Source organism: Eleutherodactylus coqui, chromosome 1 (assembly GCF_035609145.1).
Source record: "Eleutherodactylus coqui strain aEleCoq1 chromosome 1, aEleCoq1.hap1, whole genome shotgun sequence".
In the NCBI taxonomy this organism is placed as follows: Eukaryota; Metazoa; Chordata; class Amphibia; order Anura; family Eleutherodactylidae; genus Eleutherodactylus; species Eleutherodactylus coqui.
The window spans coordinates 135666226-135690667 of NC_089837.1; the positions used below are offsets into that span (position 1 = coordinate 135666226).

Sequence of the window (24442 nt, forward strand, 5' to 3'; positions counted from 1 at the left end):
GTGTATCCTCAGCCCACTAACATGAGGTAACCTATCATTAAATATAAAATTAAAAATGTGTCTGCAACCTACAATTCTCCAACTAGCTACTACATTAAAATTACATATATTCAAAACAGACAAAGAAAGGCTGCATAAACAATAATAATGGTCTGCAAGTTGGCTCTTTTGTGTATACAAGGAAGTGTACTGATGTCAGGACAGAGGAAAAACTGGTAATATATTGGCCAGCCAGCTTATGTCAGAAATACAACAAATGTACCGATTAAATGCTGAATATCATTTCAGCACTAACAGAGTACGGAATAAATTGGAAATACTTGGGAAGTAAATTATGTTAAAAACATTATTTTTACATGTAGTATGGGAAGGTATTATTGTATCTTGACACCACCAGGACGTCCTGGTGGAGCCAAGATTGACAGGGGGGTGACGCCCCCTGATGCTGATTGGCTGCACAGCTGGATGTCCTCTGGGTCCTGGAAGGCCACTAAGGATTCCCAAAAAGAGCCTTCCCCGGCGCCGGACTAGAAGAGTGGACTGTAGCAGCCTTGGGAGCAGTGACTGGGGGAGCGGCCCTAATGGAGCACAGTCAGAGCGGTGAGCAGGGCAGCGGCCTTCATGGAGCACAGATCCGGGGGCTGGTGCGAAGCTGACAGCCGGCTCCTGGGATGCAGCAGAGAGGCGGCAGCTGTCCGTCTCTCCCGGTGGAAGACCACAACCGGGGCCTGCCGCAGCATTGGAAGTGGTGAGCAGGGACCGGCCGTCAGGGACAACAGAGGCGCCGGCTGGCACGGAGCTGATAGCTGGCTGGTGGGACGCACCACTGAGATGACGGCTGCCCCAGAGCTGCAGCGTGTGAATTGATGTGTGCCTGCCTTGCAGCCTTAGGCAGAGTAACTTGTCTTCTTAGCCTTACATTAATTGATGTTAATGCTGGCATGTTACCGTGGTAACATGGCAGCATTTACAGCTCATAATGTAAGGCTAAGAAGACAAGTTACTCTGCCTAAGGCTGCGGGGCAGACACACATCAATGCACACTGTGCTGCTAGGATCTTCCTGCCTTGACCCTATCAGGAGCTAGGGGTGTGACTGGGGCAATCCCCATCAAACCCCTAGCTTCCAAATACCGTATGGGAAGGCTTGCTTTGTTGAAATCCCTAAAAGTTGACATGTGACTTCTTCTGTTGCCCAGGATATGGCCTTCAATACTTTACCCAAGTCTCTGGAATTTCAAAGATAGAGAAATAAAAACTTGAGCTCTGTGCGCACTGCATCTGAGCTCCATGTTTGGCATGTACTCCAGGAAAAATGGTTGATTATTCTTTCCAGCACGGTATGCAGTAAAGAGCAGAAACCAGCCGGAAAGAAGACCTACTGGTCGCCTGTTTCAGCTGATTTGTACGATGACAGATATTTTAGTCCAGGGGTTCTCTCCTGATCCTGTTTTCAGGATTTAGGTCTTTTAAATCATGATGGGACCCCTTGAAATAAGGGAAAAGGAGATGCACACAACCCCTTAGATGTAACTACACACAACATACAGTGCTGTAAAATATCATTTTGTGCATGGATCCCCCAAACTTACGGCAGCATCACAGAAAACGCACACACATGTAGTAAAAAAGGGCTGCAGAAATCAACTGAATGAAACACACCCCAGTGCCCATTAAAAGACACTGGCATACTGCTAGAAGTTGAAAGGGTCGCAATTGCGACCTGGCCCATTAGCAAACGGGGGCGGCAGGCTCCCTGCCATATGCAGTCTCACTGCCGCAGCCCATGGGCCAGCTGTGGGTGGCATTGTAGGAGAGTAGGGCCATTATCGGGGAGGAAGCAGCCAATCACAGGCTGCAGACTCCCCGGGCACATACTCCTCCCTTCTACTGAGAGACTGCAGTTCTGATTGGTCACAACTGCAGTCTATCATTGCACTGCTGGCTGTACAATTGGTCTGGCCGACAGTGCCCTGACAGTGTTGGGGAGTGGAGGAGGGGTACATGCGGTGGTAAGTACTGAATGTACTCAAATATGTATAGCTGGTATAATTTATACCAGTTGTACATACATAATTATATATAGGAGATATACAGTTTACACCAGCATGCTCCAAATCATCATGTATAGGGGGCTAACTTCACACGGGCGAGCGCGATATCGTGGTTACCAACATGCAATTTGCCCGCGAATGCAAGGCGGTTTCATATCACTTCAGGGTGGTAGCGATCCTCCGCTGCAGCAAAGGATCGCAGAGTTTCTCCCATTGCTTTTAATTGGGAAACTTTGCACCGCGTGCACCTAGCCCCATTGAAAATAATGGGCGATGTGAAAACACCCCCAAAGCACCGCAATGCGGGAAAAAGATTACTCATGTGCATCTCGCAACACTCAAATCTCAAAAATCATGGGTTGCTAAATATACCCGCGACTTGCGATGTTTTGTAGCCCATGTCTCCCTATGGAGCTCATAGTTTATTGCATCACATAAACTTGTGATTTTTGTGCAATACAATTTTAACATTAGAAAGACCTATTAACTTTCTTGCTATAAAAGTACGTGATTTTATCACGCAAGAAAATTGCAGGTAGCAGCGATGCGATGCTACAATTTTCCCAAGAAAAAAGCTACAAAATCGCGTGTTCATAGCAGCGATATTACATCGATTTTGTAGCAGCGATATCGCTTTCACTCATGTGAAACAAGTTATAGATCCTGTGTATAGTGATACATGCTGGTATAACCTGGGTATATACTGTATAAAATTATATATGTACAGCTGGCCACATAGGCATATACATCTCCCTGTCTAAAGTGATATGGACCATGTATTCAATAGTATAGCCATGTTGGTATAACCTGGGTATTTCCCGTATAGGATTGCATATTTTACACCCAATTAAAAAACGCATCAAAAACCTGCATGCAATCTAAAAAAACAAACAAACGCATGCATTGTTCAAATCCACATTTAAACAATACATTTTTTATGCAATTTTAATTGTGGTTCAAAAATGCAACAAAAAACATGAACACAGCCTAAGGGGCTACAAACAAATTTTCCCGTAGTCCAGAAAATGAAAAGCTTACACCAAAGGGCTAGATCATGTATGGAAATTCGTTTTGCAGCTGCATGCAGTACGGTTTAGGTATGGGTATAGGTGCGAGAGGCCCAAGCTGAACTTTTGCACATGGGGCCCTAAGCCTTTAGCTATGCCCCTGGGTATGGCCATCTTCCATGGACAGCAAACAACAATGTTTATTTTCATCTGATACAGCGGGTGGTCTGTTCTCTAAATACATCGCTATTGTTCTCCAGCGGGACAGCGGCTGTTAACAGCTGTTAAAGAATGTTATCAGCGCTGCCTGCAGAGAACTCAGCGTGCGGTCCATCTTATCTTATCATCCCGAGGGACGAGGATTTCATGCGGACCTGAAGTCAGCGATAGACGAAAAGTGTACGGTAAGTGTACGATGGGCGCACATTTACACACAATGATGATCGCTCAAAAGATGGCTTTTGAGTGAATTTTGAGCGATAATCATTGTGTGTAAAAGGGTCTTAAGACCTCACTCAGATGGCTGTATTTTGGTCAGTACTATATTCTGCATCAGTACATGTAAACCAAAATAAGGAGCTAATGTTAATCTATTAATCTATTTACATGTCTATAAAATATACACATAGGTAAAACAGCATGCACTCATTTCAATTGTTTTACAGATATAACATTGAAATCTACTGAGAGTGATCAAAAAACGGATATCCCATCACTATATATAAACCAAAATAAGGAGCTAATGTTATTCTATGAATCACCATGCGTGTATAGAATACTAATTTAACCCCTTAGTGACGGCGCTATCGTAAAACTACGTCCTGCTGTTGCAGGACGTGTATGGAGGGAGGTAGCGCCGCTATCTCTCTCCATACAGTGCGGGCGTCAGCTGTTTATTACAGCTGACACCCACGGGCAATAGCCGCACTCGGCCGTTCGCGGCTATTAACCCTTTAAATGCCGCTGTCAATTCTGAGAGCGGCATTTAAATCCCCCAAACGCTGTTTGGGGGTCCTGTACGGCCCCCCCGCGGTGAGATCGGGGGAGCCGTGCAGGTGTCATGGCAGCCGGGGGCCTAATGAATGGCCCCAGGGCTGCCTTAGCAGACTGCCTATCAAGCCATTCACACAGGTTGGCTTAATAGACTGCCTGTAAAAAAGCAGTATGACGTAATGCTATAGCATTACGTCATACTGCAGGAGCGATCAAAGCATTGCATGTTAAAGTCCCCCAGGGGGACTTCAAAGTAAAGTAAGAAAAAAGATCAATAAAGTTTTTTAAATTGTAAAAAAAAAAAAAAAGTTGTAAAAGTTTAAACCACCCCCCTTTTGCCATATCAATTATTATAAAATCTAAAACATAAAATAAAAATATGTATTTGGTATCGCCGCGTCCGTAAAAGTCCGATCTATCAAAGTAGTGCATTATTTTTCCTGCACGGTGAACGTCGTCCGAAAAAAAAAATAAAGAATGCCGGAAATACACTTTTTTAGTTACCCTGTCTTCCAGAAAAAATGCAATAAAAAGCGATCAAAAAGTCGTATGTATTCCAAATTGATACTATCGGAAACTACAGGACATCCTGCAAAAATTGAGCCCTTGCACAACTACGTCGACAGAAAAATAAAAAAGTTATTGCGCGCACAAAATGACCGCAGAAAATAATTAAAAATATCAGGTCGTTTTTGTTGCAGTTTGTGCGCCGTAGAAACAGGACGCACCGAAAGATGGTGGAATGTTGTTTTTTTTTCCATTTCTCTCGGCTAAAAATTTTTTAAAAGTTTTTCAGTAAATTATATGGTACAATAAATAGTGCCATTGAAAAATACAACTCGTCCCGCAAAAAACAAGCCCCCATACAGCGACGTCGATGGATAAATAAAGGAGCTACGATTTTTTAAAAGGGAGTAGGAAAAAACAAAAATGGAAAAAAGCAAAAAAGCTCCGTCACTAAGGGGTTAATATATAATGTGTCCACTGAAATCTATTGCAAGTAATCAAAAGATGGATATTGCATCAGTATTTGTCTGTCTTTGCTTTCATTGGTATTGCTTTATACTAGGTAAAACAAATCATTTTTGGGCCAATAAAAATACAGACTCAATATGGATGCTTCCATATTTTTATCACTCTCCATAGACTTCATTGGGCATATTACATCTGTAAAACGGTGGAAATTACTGTGTATTTCATATGCTGATGTACATAGATTCATAGATTAACATTGGCTCCATGTTACACTAAGACGTAAAAATATGGATGTAGCATTGATGAAAAATACACTTGTCTGAAAGTGGACGAAATAAACTATACAGGTTTCAGGCACAATATCTATAGAGGAACCTAGTCGGGTAAGTAGTTTGGATACATAAAAATGCTTCTTGGAAAATGCTGAGAAACAACATGCCGTTTTTCCTGCCATTTTCAGACATGGTGTTTGGGTTGAATAAACTCTGTGGCCACATGTTAGCTGAAAGGCAACAGAGGGTTCTGAAATACTACATTGTTTTTTGTGGCATTTTTTCTCAAATTTCGGTGCATTTTAGGGTCCATTGCTTTTTTCCAAACACAGCATGCTCTAGGGTTGGTGTTTTCTCATAGATTTCTCAATAGGCATAAGAAGGGGTAAAAAGGCATATGTTTATTCAAAAATGCCACCAAAATATGTTTGTAAAAACACATGAAATCCACAGGGTTTTATTACAAGTCTCAGAAACCCCACAAAAACCTGTGTGAAGGAAGCCAGAGGCTGGGTTCACACGGGGCGGAATTGCTGCGGAATGTCCGTGCGGGCTCTCTGAACGCAAATTCCGCCTGCAGTTTTTATCCAGGGATAAAGCAGCAAAGTGGAGGAGATTTGCAAAAATCTTGTCCACACGCTGCAGCCAGTCTGCCCTGAAATTGACATGCCACGTGGAATTCAAAGTCACGGCATGTCAATTTTATTGCCATTTCCACTGCGGCCATCTCTCGTCTCTATGGGGAAGAGCTGGCCGCAGCAGAATAAGCCACTTGAAAACCCGCGCCAAAACCTGTGGGACTTCAAGTTGCGGAAATCTAGCTGAATTTCCATGCGGTCTCGCTGCAAACATTCTGCAAGATTTCTGCCCCATGTGGACCCAGCCTAAGGCCGCATGCACACAAAGGATTTGCATTGTGGAATCCGCGGTCGTCGGCACAATAAAACAATTACATGTGAACAACTATCCAAATGTGGATTTAAGTTTATGAAAAACAATGTATGTAACAGTAAATTCCATCAAAGTCAACTATCCCGGAATAAAGGCAGTAATAACCGATTTTCCTTGGTCTGTGTCACATCTATACGACCTTCCGTCCATGATACTAGTAATTTATTCTATACGAGGTAATACAGTTTCATATACAACATGTTGTGCTCCAAGCATCAATAGCACAATTATTCCACACACCTCTGCTGTCATAATCTGTTAGATTAATTCATTGGTAGTTAAACTTTATTGATAAGATTAATGACCCACATAAAGCACACTAATCATTTCGGTCAGGGCTAAAGTGATGCCCTTTATAAACCATCGAGTTTGTAACTGGTCTGACACTACTACTTTATGATCATCCCCAGTCTGCAGGCATTCATTTTTAAAGAGAAAACCTCAAAAATGACAATTATGTTGTCCCATGGGATGTAGCTACATGGCGAAATATGCCTACCAGTGTGGCATCTCCACACACTGATGCTGCTCAAAAAAGTTGCCAGTTGATCATCTAATCTCAAACTTATTGATATTTATTTACAACAAGATGCATTCAGTTTCAGCTTGTGGGGAAATCTAGTATTGCATGTCTTCTTACAAATGCATGGCCATCCATGTAATATTTGGATAGATCAGTTCTACCAGAGGTGGAGCTTGTTAGCAACTCTCCACTGTGGCTCACAGAGGAGTTCCTCTATAATGTTCATATTCCTTCATAGGGTATATGTATGGGAGTTGTCAAAATGAGACAACAAGATTAGATTTTGCATTTGCCAATTTACTTCATTTATGAAACAGGGCAAGCTGAAAATGCTGATTGTGCAGATACAGAATTCTGATGTTATTTATCCCAGCAAACGGTAAATGTCTAAAATGACTCTGACTACAAACTGCTATATAATTTGGATGGTAGCTTCTAAAGGGCCCTGGAGAAAACCCTTTAAAATAAGAGGTAATTTTTAATCATTTGGGCTCTATATAGTAAAACTCAATGAATAATTCAACAAAAAGAGCCCACAAATACTGCAAATTCAGCATTGGCAAAAAATAGCTTCCCAGTATATTTTTAATCCAGTTGCTTAAACGGGTTGTGCCGAGATTAAAACTTATCCCCTATCCATAAGATAAAGAAAAAGTTTAGGATCACTGTAGGTCTGGCTGATCGGACCCCCTATTGATCCAGAGAACAATGGTCCCTGCATGAATGGAGCAAAAGTTAAGCATGCTCACCGTCACTCCATTCATCTTAATGGAACTGTCGGAAATAGCTGAGTTCAAGCTCTCAGTTATCACTGGCAGTCCCACTGAAATGAATGGAGCGGCAGTGTGAATGTTCAATCACTGCTCCATCGAGAAGCTTTGAGATCCCAGCAGTTGGATCCGCATCAATCTGAAAGTTATGCTCTATCTTGTGGACAGGGGATCATTTTTGATCCTGGCATAACCCCTTTAAGTACTGAGCAATACTGTTGCTATGGAAATGAATCTAGCCTGTGCATCCAGGGAATGTGTTCTGAGGACACAGGCTCTGTTACTTATTTTTTAATTTTTATATAAAATATAGAAAATAATTTAATAAAGCATCAATCCAGTCAAAAACATACTCGATCGTGAAATGTGACACATTCAATTTAAGATGCTAAAACCTACCGACCTTTGTTGGCTGCTCCATTCACTGTTTTCAGTCTGTCTCACCACAAAATTTCTAGTTTCATCTAATTCCTCTTCAGGGTCCTATTTAAACAAGGTATAACATTATATTATTGGATACAAACTTGGGTCATAAAAATACAGAACATTTTGCAAATAGTTGGATGATGCTTTCATATGGAAAGTCTAAAGTTATATTGTAGAGACTCCAATAACATTTCAGCAGTATATTGTATCACTTAAAAAAGACGAAAACACAAAAAAGAGTAAATACTGAAATAAAAAAGGTCTTATCGGAAAAAAAAATTATTCGACATTAGGTAATCCTAATTGAATAGCATTAATCATAAACCAGTCTGTATAAAGCTTTTAACAATTCACAGAAAGAAAAATATCATTATACCATGTTAGCCAGTGGATAGAAAAGATAAAAAGTAAGAGCACTTACCTCTTTGGAGTAATTAATGGCTCACTGAAAACATGATAACATATAGCAAGCTTTTGAGACAATTAGGCATGCCTAATGAAGAGATGTAAGCAGTCTCAACACCTTGCCATTTGTCATCATCTTTTCATCTAGCCATTAAAAGCTATCAATAACTGAGGACTAGCAATGTTTTATCTTTTCTAACAATTAACAGTAATTAAGAGAAAAGTTTCAAGGTCATGTATGAAATTATCAGTTCTCTAAAAAGGTAAAAATGATGGCACCAGGATCAGATAGATGGTGTCATTTCTTCTGGCTGGCCCAAGGTCCACCAATCTGACACTTGATAGCTTCATGATTTATACCACACTAATAACACCTTTTCCAAAATTTGTGTTTAAAGGGGATCTGCCATGTTCTCAGGTCAGTGGGACTAGCTGCACAGCTTTAAACATGCAGCCCTGCTGACTCCACTGTAGCTTTTCTTCTGTCTCTAGTACCTTCTATCCCTCTTATACTGCACCAACCTTCATTAGTTTTGGCTCCTGCCTTTCTGAATATGTCAGGTAGGAGGTCTCACTTTCAATCCATTGACCGTGAGTGATGAAAACTACCCTATTGAAAGAATTTAACGCAAGCCATTGCGTAGGAATGGGGAGCATTAGGAACAAAGAAAAGCTGCAGGACCTGTCCCACTAATCCAAGGACATGGCAGGTCCTTACTTACCTCATCTAGACAACTCCCATTCATGTACAGTAGATGCCAGGTGTCAATATATAGAGTTGACTCAGGAGCCTAGCCTGCTCCATACATGGAGCGTGTTGGCTTAGTTTACAGTGGACACCCAGCCACAAAGGACAGAACCAGAGATAGGTTGATCCAGGTTGTTTAACCATTTAGATGCTGCCGTCAATACTAACAGCAGCATTTAAATTATCTGGCAAAGGGATCTGTCACCTGAATGGTCGCTTGTGATGAGACTGAAAGGTGGCATTCGGTTGCCATGGCAGCCTGGGGCTTTGTAAAGGCCCCCTGATCAGCTATGGATTTCCTCTTTTTAAGCCCTGATGGTGGCACGGCTTAATAGAATGCCTGTAAATGTATACATATTTAAGTATTTAGGTATTGTAGCATTATGAGAAGACCTCCAGTTTAAGTTCCCTATGGGGCCAAAAAAAAAATAGATTAATTAAGTTTGTTTTAATTATTAGAAAATTTAAAAAAAATATTGTTAGTTTAAAAAAATGTTTTTACTGTCGTTGCATCAAAAAAGAAAAAGATTTTAAAAAAAAGAAAAAAAAATTGGTATCGCCATGTCTATAAAAATCTAGCTTATTAAAACATGACCTTAATAGTCCTGCACTGTGAACAACAGTAGAAAAAAAATATGCAATGCAATGCCAGATTTGTTGGTTTTTTGCTCACCAAGTCTCCACGAAAAAGTTGAATTAAAAGCGATTAAAAAATTTTATGTTCCCCAAAGTTGTACAAACAAAAAGGAGTCCTCCCACCAGCCCAATGACAGAAAAATGAAAAGGTTATTAGGGTCATTTACAATATTAAAAAACTATATAAATTTGGTATTGCTGTAATCATGCTGATCCCCAGAATAATGCAAATGTTCTTTTTACCATACCGTGAATGCTGTAAAAACAGAACACCCCTGCCCCCTCCCCAAAAAGCTAAATTATGTTCTTTTTTTTTCCCATTTCACCAATCTTAGAAATCTCAACAAGTTTTCCAATACATCATATCGTATGTTAAATGGTACCAGTGAAAAATACAACTCATCCAGTAAAAAACAAGCCCTCACGTAGCTACGTTGCTAGAAAATAAAAAAAGGTTTGATTTTCCTTGACAATGGGAATGGAAAAGTGAAAACAAAAAACTGAAATGGGCTGCACCATGAAGGGGTTAAGGAGTTACTCCAGTGATGTCATATAAACTAAGTATTACAGTGAACTTGTTAGATATAACTACAAGGAGGTAACATCAACTGTCTGCATCTGACAAATCAGTCGTGAATTGCTAACTGCACCTTGCCCTACTCGGTAGCTGTTTTTTATCTCTGCATATTATCTATGAACACAGCATCACCGATTCAGAGAATTATTTTATTTTTCAACGTTATAAGTATAAATCAATTTATGTGTCCCTAAAATCTAGGGATGAGCGAGCATGCTCCGTTAAGTCAGTTACTCGAGCGAGCATCGCTCTTCTCGAGTAACTGTATACTAGTCCGAGCAGATTCGGGGAGACAAGCCGGCACATCAAACAGCCGGAGCCGCGGGTGAGTACACGCTGCTCTCTGCAGGCGCTCGGGTCGGGTACCGCGGCGAGAATCCTCGCCGCCGGATCCGACCCGCCCGTCTGTAGGCGGCCAAATGTTTGTTTCCTTGAGCAGTTAAATGTAGAGCACTATAAGGCCGCCTGCAGACGGGAGGGTTGGACCTGGCTGCGAGGATTCTCGCCGCGGGACCCGACGCCGAGCGCCTGCAGAGAGCAGCGCGTACTCACCCGCGCCCGCGACTCCGGCTGTTTGATGTGCCGGCTTGCCGGGCAGCCGGTGCATGTGCAGACCGAAGTTGGCGGCCGGGCAGTGGCATTTCTGTGCGGGGCTCTGCCAGCCCCGCAGATAAATAGAACATGCTGCGGTTTGTTTGCCACGCGAGATTTTGCGCGGACAAACCGCGGCCTTCTGCCTAGGATTGCGTTTGCTAACGCAATCCTATGGCAGCTTCCAGGGGTGGAAATTCCGCGGGAAATCCCGCCGTGGAATTTCCGCCCGTCTGCAGGCGTCCTGATTAAAAGTCGGGAAATCTGGCTGAGGAGGTTTCCATTTTTCTAACATGGACAAAACATGGTATCTCATGACTGAGCATACAAATGAAACAGCTGAAAGAGGATGTCACATAACAGATAGCAATTGGGTCACAAGACAGGGTACTATGTTTAATTCATGGTTAGGCCATAGATGCTGAAGAACATCCATACGCTACCTTCACAGCCCATACTAGACATGAGTTTCACTCAGAATGTAACTTTACCCCTTTGAAAACCAGAGTGTTTAGGTCCTAAAGGACCAGACACTTTTTAGCTATTTTACCCATGTGATGGTTTTAAAACCCCCTCTATAAGACCTGTGACCCAGACCTACCTGCCTCCAGTTATTTCTGGCAGACGTAGGTGTCGTCCTGTTTCTAGGCAGGGCTTTTTTCCTAACCCTGTTTTAGTTTAGGGCTAGACCTCAATTTCCTGTAGCCTGTGATAGGACATCAGCCTTTACCTATACTAGGTATTCCTTGCACCTCTCCTGCTCGCGGATCGGAAGGACTTGCAGCATTGCGCACCAACACCTCTGTCCACCAGGATCAGCTACTAACCTCACTGGTCCTGGATCACGGCCTAGCTGATAAGTTGGCACAGTGGGTCCACAACCGTCAGCTGTAACACTATATTTTTGCCTGGCCTGCTAAAATTATATTTGCTGTTTTTTTTTTCCATCACATACAGGGCTATATTTTAATTATTTTCTAAAATCTTTTGAAATTTAAAGCTCTTTATTTTTAAAATTATTATATTTATGCTAAAATAAAGTATGGGAATGGGTTCGTCCTTTTTGTTTTCAGACATTTTACTATGTAATTTGTATAATCTAGGATTACAAGGTGGATGTGGTGACTGTTTAGGTTGGTGTCGGCGGTGGGTCATTTTTTTTTCATATATATTTTTATTTTATTCTACAATTTTTTTAACTTTTTTTTTCCTTTATAACATTTATGTCCCCCAGGACGTCATATGACCTCAGTGGGACAGTCACACTGTTTTTTCATTTCACACTTTTCCACTGTAACTAGAGCATCAATAGGAGTGCTAGTTACAGGATAAAACACCCCCCTGGTGTGATAGTAGTCAGACTGTCAGAGGGGGTCAGAGGTCTGCTAAAACTCTACAGCTCTGACATGGTTGGGTTCGCTGGCAATCCCGCGATCGCTGGGTCCTGTGCAGGTAATGGCAGTTCCACTTCCTGCATTCTCTATACTGCACTTATTGGCTTGGTAACATCCCGGAACAGCAGCACGTCAGCAGAAAGTTTTTTATTTTTTAAAATACATATTTCACACCCCTACCCCCCCACTGCCACCAATGTCTGTACATATTGGAAAACCCCTTTTAATGACATTTAGGAGATATTTCTAAAGAAATCCAGAAATTCAAATGGATTTACAACATGCTTTCCTACTTCTATATCCAAGAGATAAAAAGATAGAAAGATAGATAGATAGATAGATAGATAGATAGATAGATAGATAGATAGATAGATAGATAGATAGATAGATAGATAGATAATGAGATAGATAATGAGATAGATAATGAGATAGAAGGATAGATAGATAGATAGATAGATAGATAGATAGATAGATAGATAGATAGATAGATAGATAGATAATGAGATAGAAGGATAGATAGATAGATAGATAGATAGATAGCTAGATAGATAATGAGATAGATAGATAGATAATGAGATAGATAGGTAATGAGATAGAAGGATAGATAGATAGATAGATAGATAGATAGATAGATAGATAGATAGATAGATAGATAGATAGATACATTAGTTAGTATACGAGACAAAGACACACATGGATGTATATATCTGTGTAAGGTAAAGTCCCTTGGTACAAGCACCAAGTCATGACTGACTCCTAGCGTGACATCACATCATGACACATAATATAATTTTGCATATTAATCAGCAGCCCATGAAAGAAATATACAAAATGATGTGGAATCAACACAAACTATAATAAATTGAATATTTAGAACCTGCATTTTAGCTTCATACAAGAAGAGGTAGGCTGTCAATTTCTGATGGTTAAAATTACTTATTTTTCATAATTAGTTATTATCCACGAAATGAAAAGTGTCCAGTAGGAAAACAGCTCATTTAAGTAATGAACAAAAGCTAATATGATGTAAGAGAGAGAAAAGGGTATTACAGAGAAGAGATAAAATATTCACTTTTAAAACTAATAGTAACTGATCAAATGCAGCCTAGCAACAGCAGTGATTTGCAAAAAGTACATTTACGAATTATGCTTGCTCAATCGTGCATTTATGCTTCTGGTCTGTGACCCATTTAAACTGAAGTTTTTACTCGTGTAATACTAAGATCCGGGCACACTTTAACCAAATTAGGAAAGAACAATAATAAATGTCAGACATTTAAGAAATAGTGCTGGCTTAGTGGTGACTCACATTAATGCATATTCTACCAGTCCAACTTAATAATGAAGAAAGAATATACAGTGATCCTTAACTTTGATGTGGGCTTATAGCAAATGTTAAGCTACAGGCTATAAGATAGGGTAGTACTTCTGAGTGTGAACTCTTTCTATTAATTCAAAGTACACATCACTTTTCCACTTACTGGACCTTGATGAAACATAAAGTGGAAATTAAAAGATTGATTCAAGATTTTCCACTGGGCGTTAGAGGTGTCTTTCAGGAGTAACTAAACTTTTATATTTTTTTGTTCTTCATATATCAATACTACAAGCTAAAACAAGGAACTTCGTAATATATTTTATTCCTCCCGCATGTCTCCTGCGCGTATTCCTCACTCTGAATGTGCTGATAAGAACTACACACAGGACTTGATAGAAGAGAATTTAGATTACAGCTCATAGGAATCTATGGAGAGGTGAAGTGGAAGGAGTGAATGGCTGAAGGGAAACAGAATGGTGAGGCTGCAGTGTGCAGCTTCTAATAAATATTTTATCTCATTCCAGCATTGGATTCACAACTACACTGCTCAGTATTGCTGTGTAATATCCTCTATGCCTCTCCTGCTTCTCTGTGTACCAGAGAAATAGATAATACACGCTTGTGTGTAAGGCTTTAGTAGGTTTAAGGTAGTGTTTTATGAACAACTTTTGGATTTTTGGACTTCTGACTGCAGCTTTTGGTTCTTTCTTCTGTCTTTGGCACTATATTGTTAACAGTTTTCCACTTATTCCTTCTGTATTCTCTCTCTACGAAAAAACATCCAGGGACTTTTAGGTAACTCAATTAGACTCTTGTTGTGAAATAGTCCTTTTTGGGTCAGGGGCTCCACTTTCCTTTTTAGTTCAGTTAGGGCAGATCCAGAAAAAGGTCCTATTATCTCATTATGTATCTTTCTCCATTTCTTGAACTGTATAATGCATCTAGTTCCCGCATATCTTTTGCGTTCTTGTCATTCAGTCTGTCCTTTATTTAATTACCTCAACAGGACTGAACAGAGGTGACATGGAGCCTACAGAAGGAAAAATAGCTAAAAAAAGCAGGCTGCAAATCATATAATGGCCAGAAATGCCATTAGTCTTACCACTTCATCTGAAAAGTCACCCAAAAGGTTTTTTTTAAACATTTCAGGACTCCAAAGTTTAGAAATTGCTTACATTGACCAATTAGGTACTTTCCTCTGAACATAGAGCAGGGAATTAGGCCTAACATAAAAATACAAAGTTATAATTTTTTTGTTTTGAACATAAATGCACATTTACTCACCAGTTTATATAGATGATCGATATATATAGCCTCTAAAATAATGTTCAAATAGAAGCTGTAAGGCAGGCAGATATTGATCTGCCTTGCTACACACTGCTTTGGCTTTGGGCTGCCTGAGGAGGCAGCACCTGGGGAATCCCAATTTTCACTCTTATCCCCTTTAAGTAAGATCAAGTCTTTGCTGCAGGGTCCGCAAGCTGTTACATACACAGATAGTCCTGACACTGCACTGGGCTGAGCCATGGTACTTGAAGGTCCGAAATAACTTATATGTATAGTATTGGGATGCAAAGGCTTATAACCTGCACTATCATCAGCTGTAATATTCCAGACTCCCTGCTGCAATGGTCAGGGTCGGGATAACGTCAATCTCAACCATTCAACCCCTTAGATGTGATGGCGAATGGTGACCGCAACATCAAAACAGTTAGAGAGAAGTTGCTCCCTCTGTCCCATCATCAACACACTTGCAATGGAATTGCAGAGTGCCGTTCAATTGTCCTGGCAGCTGGGGCCGAATGAATGTCTTCCATTACAGCCAGCTCTGACTGTAATGTGGACGCCCAATTCTGCTGCACTGACAGTAGTCATTGGATCCACTGATTGGCAGATATTCTGAGCGGCGGACATCCACCAATCATAAGCTACCCTTAGGATAGGTAATTATTAATAGTAAATTCTAAGAAAATTCCTTTAATTATGACAATGTCCAAATAATGTAAAGGTGAAGAAATATTTTAACATTACATTAAATAGTGATGAATACAAAAATACAGTCATTATTCTAACACCTGTACTATCAATAGCTTAGAGTTACAGTTTTGGTATCAACATGAAATACTAATCAACTTAATGCGAAAATTAGAAGTAAATAATTAGCCTCTATACACAGAGAGAGATTCAATCTAAGGTCCTAAATGCTACTCACATTCTTAGCCGGTACCTGAAATTGATATTATAACTTTGTTTTCATCTTACAGTGATTGATGAATACATACTAAATGAATAAAGTAGATTACAGAATATGAGAGGAAGGAAAGTGCCTTGCATTAACCATAGGTAATTATGTCACTGTTTCCCAAAATCATTTTAAATGGATTGTCACATGAAAATATAGACAGGACAAAAGTTACTCTGTACACAGAAATACAAAAAGGAAAAATGCGATTATGCCAGAAATGCTCTTAAAGGGGTTGTCCCGCGAAACAAAGTGGGTCTATACACTTCTGTATGGCCATATTAATGCACTTTGTAATGTACATTGTGCATTAATTATGAGCCATACAGAAGTTATTCACTTACCTGTTCCGTTGCTAGCGTCCCCGTCTCCATGGTGCCGTCTAATCTTCAGCGTCTAATCGCCCGATTAGACGCGCTTGCGCAGTCCGGTCTTCTCTTTTGCTGAATGGGGCCGCTCGTGCCGGAGAGCGGCTCCTCGTAGCTCCGCCTCGTCACGTGTGCCGATTCCAGCCAATCAGGAGGCTGGAATCGGCAATGGACTGCACAGAAGCCCTGCGGTCCACCGAGGGTGAAGATCCCGGCGGCCATCTTCACAAGGTAAGTATGAAGACGCCGGACCGCGGGGATTCGGGTAAGTACTATCTGTTTTTTTTTTTTTATCCCTGCATCGGGTTTGTCTCGCGCCGAACGGGGGGGCTATTGAAAAAAAAAAACCCGTTTCGGCGCGGGACAACCCCTTTAATGTACACTTTAAATGTGTTCACGAGACTCCAATAGTCAGACGGGTCAACAAAAGTGTCCTTTTTGGCCTCTGTTTGGCAGGTATATGCAAATATATCACAAAAAGGTGTACAATAGAGTAGTAGAATATGCCATTACAGCTAAAATCCAGTAAAAAGACATATACTTTTTTTTAACATGGTAGGCTATGAGTGACAGCTGCCACTATATGGCATCTGTCCCAGGCATCCATTAAAATGTATACACCATGAGCCACCATGAGCTTTTCAATAATTTTTCAGCATTTATCTGTTCAAAGAATGCTATTTTAGCCTATGGGTAACAATTGTATATAGCCTATGGGTAAAAGGTGTTTTACATGGATGTTTAACAGAGACATCTATTTACCCACAGGCTATAATGACCTCTATTTAACACATACTTCATGAAAACCTATTGAAAAGCTCATGACATATCTGTTAGAAGGATAGCATTAAAATCTATGGGTGCTGGATGTCACAGCCTCCGGTAACATAACTCGGGCGATTATCCCAGAGTATACATTTAACAAAAATTGGACGTGAACAGGACCTTAAATGTGTAACAAAAAAACGTACCCGAAGCCAGGAATTCTGGTTAAATACAGTAACAAAAAAAGGTATACTCAAAATTCATTAATTCTCCACTGGCTCCCCATAAGATTTGGTCCGTACACCCCATCACTGGCCTCAATGGTCTTGTGCGGTTTACTACTGAGGACGGGGCCACATGGGGCATGAGGTATATGGGCCACATAACCATTGCTGCCAAGTGTACAAAGTCTGGAAGGGTTGGCCAGAGTGGTGGCGCTGGAGCAGTGGGGGATTAAGTGGATGAGTAAACCTTCTTTTCTTATTTTACTACAATTAACTTGGAAAACCACCTTAAGAAGTACTGGCCCTTAAATAGTACTGGCCCTTAAATAACCACCCATAGATAATAGACACTTGAGATCTCCTGCCAGATTGTGAAAAACGTAATTGAGTTTTTTCACTATTTATAGCTGTTTCTGGAAAAGCTGGATAATAACCAGCATGGCGACATTCACAGCTCCCACATATGCATACATAACATTTTTCTGGGAAAGTAGGATAATAAGATTTGTGTCAGTGCAGTATTGTGGAGGGACAATATATTTCTGGAAATACTGTATGTTACTGTCCAGGGACTGTATCTTGTAACAGTGCAGTACTGTTCTACATTATTATACTTCTGGCAATGCAGCACTTAGTGGGATATAATCTTTCTGCATTGTACCACTGTTCTGACACTACATCTTTCTGACAATGCTGAGCTGCTCCAGGACTGTGTATTTCTGGCACTACAGGGCTGTTCTGGGACTGTATATATCTGGCATTGCAGTGCTATTATGGGACTGTATATTCCTGGCACTACAGTGCTATTCTGGGACTGTATTTCTGGCAGTGCATTATTGTTTTGAGATAAAATCTTGCAGTACTGCAGTTCTATTCCAGGACTGTATCTCTCTGGTAGAGCAGTGCTGTTCTATGACTGTATATTTCATGCAGTACTGTACTGTTCTGGGACAATATCTGGCAATGCAGTACTGTTCTGGGACTTTATCTGGCAATGCAGTACTGTTCTGGCACTGTATCTATCTGGCAATGCAGTACTGTTCTGGGACTGTATCTATCTGGCAATGCAGTGCTGTTCTGACACTGTATCTATCTGGCAATGCAGTACTGTTCTGACACTGTATCTATCTGGCAATGCAGTACTGTTCTGACACTGTATCTATCTGGCAATACAGTACTGTTCTGGGACTTTATCTATCCGGCTCTGCAGTACTGTTCTGGGACTGTATCTATCTGGCAATGCAGTAATGTTCTGGGACTGTATCCATCTGGCAATGCAGTACCATTATGGGACTAGATCTAGCAATGCAGTACTGTTCTGGGATTGTATCTATCTGGCAATGCAGTACAGTTCTGGGACTATATCTATCTGGCAATGCAGTACTGTTTTGGCACTGTGTCTATTTGGCAATACAGTGCTGTTCTGGGACTGTATCGATCTGGTAATGCAGTTCTGTACTGTTCTGGGACTATATCTGGCAATGCAGTACTGTTCTGGGACTGTATCTATCTGGGAATACAGTACTGTTCAGGGACTGTATCTAGCTGGCAATACAGTACTGTTTTGGCACTGTATCTATCTGGCAATACAGTACTGTTCTGGGACTATATCTGGCAATGCAGTACTGTTCTGGGACTGTATCTATTTGGCAATGCAGTACTGTTCTGGGACTATATCTGGCAATGCAGTACTGTTCTGGGACTGTATCTATTTGGCAATGCAGTACTGTTCTGGGACTATATCTGGCAATGCAGTACTGTTCTGGGACTATATCTGGCAATGCAGTACTGTTCTGGGACTATATCTATCTGGCAATGCAGTACTGTTCTGGGACTATATCTATTTGGCAATGCAGTACTGTTCTGGGACTATATCTGGCAATGCAATACTGTTCTGGGACTGTATCTATCTAGCAATGCAGTACTGTTCTGGGACTGTATCTATCTAGCAATGCAGTACTGTTCTGGGACTGTATCTATCTAGCAATGCAGTACTGTTCTGGGACTGTATCTATCTAGCAATGCAGTACTGTTCTGGGACTGTATCCATCTGGCAATGCAGTACTGTTCTGGGACTGTATCTATCTAGCAATGCAGTACTGTTCTGGGACTGTATCTATCTAGCAATGCAGTACTGTTCTGGGACTGTATCTATCTAGCAATGCAGTACTGTTCTGGGACTGTATCCATCTGGCAATGCAGTACTGTTCTGGGACTGTATCTATCTAGCAATGCAGTACTGTTCTGGGACTGTATCTATCTAGCAATGCAGTACTGTTCTGGGACTGTATCTATCTGGCAATGCAGTGCTGTTCTGGGACTGTATCTATCTGGCAATGCAGTACTGTTCTGGGACTGTATCTATCTAGCAATGCAGTACTGTTCTGGGACTGTATCTATCTAGCAATGCAGTACTGTTCTGGGACTGTATCCATCTGGCAATGCAGTACTGTTCTGGGACTGTATCTATCTAGCAATGCAGTACTGTTCTGGGACTGTATCCATCTGGCAATGCAGTAATGTTCTGGGACTGTATCTATCTAGCAATGCAGTACTGTTCTGGGACTGTATCTATCTGGCAATGCAGTGCTGTTCTGGGACTGTATCTATCTGGCAATGCAGTACTGTTCTGGGACTGTATCTATCTGGCAATGCAGTACTGTTCTGGGACTGTATCTATCTAGCAATGCAGTACTGTTCTGGGACTGTATCTATCTAGCAATGCAGTACTGTTCTGGGACTGTATCTATCTGGCAATGCAGTACTGTTCTGGGACTGTATCTATCTGGCAATGCAGTACTGTTCTGGGACTGTATCTATCTGGCAATGCAGTACTGTTCTGGGACTGTATCTATCTGGCAATGCAGTACTGTTCTGGGACTGTATCTATCTGGCAATGCAGTACTATCTAGCAATGCAGTACTGTTCTGGGACTGTATCTATCTGGCAATGCAGTGCTGTTCTGGGACTCCATATTTCTACAAGTACAATATAATTGTGGGACTGTATCTAACTAAGGGTCCATTTAGACCTGCAGATTTCTCATTTGAACGAGCAAACGATGTCAGTTCTCTTGGGCAGCCTGTTTATACAGGCAGATATATCATTGGCCTATATAAACAGGCTGCCCTGTGGTAGGTGAAAGAGAACCACTGAACAACCATTATTTAAAACGAACGATTAGTAAATGAGCCAACAATGATTTTTAAGCTAGCATTTAATTAACGATGAACGAAAAAAGAACAATTTATCATTTGTCGTTCTAACACTGCGTTCACACTCAACTCATTTGAATCATTTTTTGAACAATAATCCATGTTCCATGGAAAAAGGGATTTAACAGAGTTAGCTGTAAATACCAATCAGATCTCAGCTGTTATTTCTTAAACTGCTCTGAAAAAAGTTGGACTCTAAATACTTTTGGCAACAAAGGTAGTTTTACACTAAGTTCACATTTCCCTCTGTTCATTCTATCCAAAGGCTCTGAAACAAATGGCAGAAACAAACAGGGCAGTAATATGACGGTACCCCTCAAAGAAACTGGACGATCGGTTCTGTCAGGCACCACGGGATCTGTCATTCTGATAGACCCGGCCACCGTTTTATTATCGTTCCTATGGTCCATAATGGAACAAAAGAATGTAAATGCGAACAAAGCCTTATTGTTACAGTTTTGCCAAAGTTATCCCAATATTTTTATAAAGTGCAGTTCTACTCCATTCTTCGTGAAATACAGTGCACATCTACAGTAGCATTACAGCACTGCTCCAGGACTACAATATTCTAGCACTGCGGTATATTTATTGGGATTACAGGTTTTATTGCAGAAGTTTGTATCTTATACTGCAATGCAGCTCCAGCATTATACATTTATGGCAGTGCACTAATGCCCGTCTATAACTAGAGGATATACAAGCCACTGCTATAACATAAAATTGACAGCTTCATGACAGAATGAGTTAACATTACTGAAATCTATTGTAACGCAGCGAGGAAAAACACAGTGGAATACTCTAATTCTAAATTGAGGTTGATGCACATAGTAGACTATTATTCTGCTCAAATGAAATCCTATGCATACAGGGCTAAGATCTAGTGCCTAACTGCGGTTATTCCTTTTAATCAAAACGTTTTAATGGCTCCACAATACCTTATCCAACTCCACAATCTTTAAAGCAGGTTCATGTATCACGTCGTTACTGACATGTTCCTCGGCTCTGAACAAAGCCACGTAGTTTTCATGAGCTTCCATTTCTTCAACTTGAAAGAGTAATGACCAGGTAAGAATTAGTGCAAAGTCAATGGAATTAAAGACTTATTCAGGCACTTTAGTGCAGTCAATAAGAATGCAGCAGAGGCACACTAACCTGTCAAATCACTGCATTTATCCAGTTCATTCTCTGATATGGTGGGATAATATCTCACTTCTTCTAAGTGGTTTGGTGGGACTTGATTAACTGGAGTTCTGGAAAGGAAAACAAAAGTGTATCTATTTCATTGTTTGTAGTATGGGAAGTCCTACAAACAATATCATGCATTAATTCTAAAGCAATTAGCAATAAAAAAGCAGGAAAAACAACATTGCAGATACATTATGTCACAAGCAAGGACAGGACCATCTTAAAGAAGACCTGTCACCACTCTTGATATCTGTTAGTAAATATTCGTATTCTCCATGAAATAGCACGTGGCTATGTAGCCGTGATAAAACATTGGCTGAAAAGTGCAACCATCTGAAGCATTAGATGTCAATGCATTCGTTCAGATGGGAGAGGTTTAGCCGCTTAAAATCAGGCGGCTGGAAAAGTTGGCGTATACACTGCCGAATCCGCCAGCTGATTTTACATGTGGCCGGAAAACATAGGTCTTGCCCTATCTTTTGGCCGTGATTAGCCGGCAGCCCCCATAGAAGCCTATGGGAGCTGCCGGCAAAGGGAGGAAGAAGGAGGGGAAGGGAATTTAGTAGCGGCTCGTGCCGCTAAACTCCCTCCCCCTCCATCCCTCTCACTTTCTTTGCCAGTAACTCCCATAGGCTTCTATCGGAGCTTCTATTGCCCGGAGCTGCCGGCAAAGGGAGGTAGAGGGAGGTGGGAGGGAGTTTAGCAGCGCCTGTGCTGCTAAACTGTCAATAGGTTCTACTGAGCCAGTTGAAGGATTTCTCCCCAGCCGACGGAATTCCGGGCTGCGGCATATGTGTAAATAGGTGAAAAAATGCGAGATTTAGCCGCGACTTGGTCACGGCTTCCTCTTGTCCATGCATTGTTTGGCCAGCCGAAAAACACAGCGCCCCTGTCAATGAGGCCTTAAAATGTATAATAAAATTGACAACTGGGTGTTACCAATTTCCTTGTCAAAGTCTGACACTGGCAGCAGTGATCGGTTAGCATCAGACCATGTTGGGACACAACCCCAACTGTTAACAGCCAATTCTCAATTTACTCATACATTTCCAGGAGGAATAACAGAAGAAATGTACAATACAGAGTTAAAAAAAGAGGTTCTAGAATTGTTATACTAGGGAAAATACAGTTACCTACTAAACCAGACAATACAGGACAGCTGACAGCTTCTCCTTAACAAGGGCCAACTTTAAACACAAATTCATTGGCACGAACCGGAGACTTTTCTATTGGGAATGCACACGAAGTACTTCGACTATATATATAGTGCTGTACAGCACCTAAATTTCATGCCTAGTGCTGCGCCTATTATTTGCCTGGTTGGTTTTTATATCAGTGCAATCCATATGTGAACAGATGTCAGAAGCAGAAAAATCAAAGCACAGAAGACCAGAATGAAAAGAATGTGACCAGTTAATACATCTGCATTACGGTGAAGAAAACCAATAAGAATATTTTAGATCTAATTCCACATGTTAAAGCTAGCATAGAAAAACCGTGACTCGCAGCTGCTGAACTGGAAGTCTTAGAGAGCTACTGGAATTTAACAAGCTAGCATATCTTACATCTCTCTAGAGGAGTGAATGTTGTTTCACTAATGGGGGCAAATCATTTTAGATGGCAATAGACTCATTTACAGTGCTATGAAATGATTTCCACCATTATTGCATATCTGTCACACTGAATGGCTTCTGAACGAAGACTAAATATTAGACGAGGAAAACAGGATTGGGATTGTTACTGCATTGATTGAAGCGATAGTTATCTATGTGCAAAGTATTTAATAACGCAGACAAGTCGGGAGAGCTGACACGTCCTGTTAAAGAGACAGCTGCCATACAAAGTAAGGACAGACGAATGTAAGCGCAAATACTCTCGGCGCAACGGAGTGTATTTGCGCATGAACAAGGTTAGGAGATTGCAATGATCAGGCTGATACATGTGTGACTGCATATAGCACTGGAATTTTTGTGCTCGTGATGCCAGGTCACGCACGTGAGTGATACTCCTCTTCCATGGAATAGAATGGCTATTAAACCCTTAAGTACCAAGCGCCATAAATATACAGCACTTAGTCCTGGGCTTTAGTCCCACCCGATAGCAAAAATACGACGCAATCAAGCAGGAGCAGGTCCGGTTGTCAGCTGTTAGTCACAGCTGAGAACCCAGAGGAGAAGTGGTTTATAACCACTTTTACCTTCTCCTTTTCCTGATACATAGCACTCAATCGACTCCCATGGATGCCCCAGCTGCAGGGGAAAAGGGTGCAATAAAAATTAAAAAAAACATGTGAATGTCCCCCAGAGGTCTTATATGACGTCATGGAGGTCATAGATAGTAAAAAAAAATTGTTACAGGAATAAGTAAAAAAAAAAATTACAGAATAAAATAAAAATATATACATAAAAAAAAAGAAAATGATCCAAAGCCGACGCCAACCAAAACCATCGACGTATACGCCCTGTAATCTGAAACCATACATATTATATGTCAAAACGTCCGACACAAAATGAGGAACCTGTTCCCATTTTAGCAGAAATATACTAAATTAAAACAAAGCAACTATAAATATTTTTTTAAATTTTTTTTTTTTTTTAGCTTTTTACCTCCATTAAAACTAAAAAACGAAAAGAAAAGGTCTCGTTATTTTACCCTATTTTTACTGCCATTCGTGTTGGAGCCCTTGGACAGAACAAGCAGATGGAAATGAGAACACCGTGTAAAACTGCCTCTGTTGCCAAAAAGTTACTGAGTTTGAGCTTTCTCTAACTGATCACATCTCTTCATCTTCCATCTCCTAGGCC

At 40.9% G+C, this 24442-nt stretch overlaps 1 protein-coding gene across 1 annotated transcript in view; it reads right to left on the reverse strand.

Annotated features, from left to right (window-relative positions):
• The window catches only part of ZBBX (zinc finger B-box domain containing), a 178589-nt gene that overhangs the window by 63599 nt on the left and 90548 nt on the right, over positions 1 to 24442 (reverse strand). The window contains exons 10-12 of the mRNA XM_066600685.1: positions 21606 to 21703; positions 21389 to 21498; positions 7948 to 8027 (exon numbers count right to left, since the gene is read on the reverse strand). Coding sequence (XP_066456782.1) covers positions 7948 to 8027; positions 21389 to 21498; positions 21606 to 21703 — 288 coding nt within the window. The remainder of the gene's footprint in view (positions 1 to 7947; positions 8028 to 21388; positions 21499 to 21605; positions 21704 to 24442) is intronic.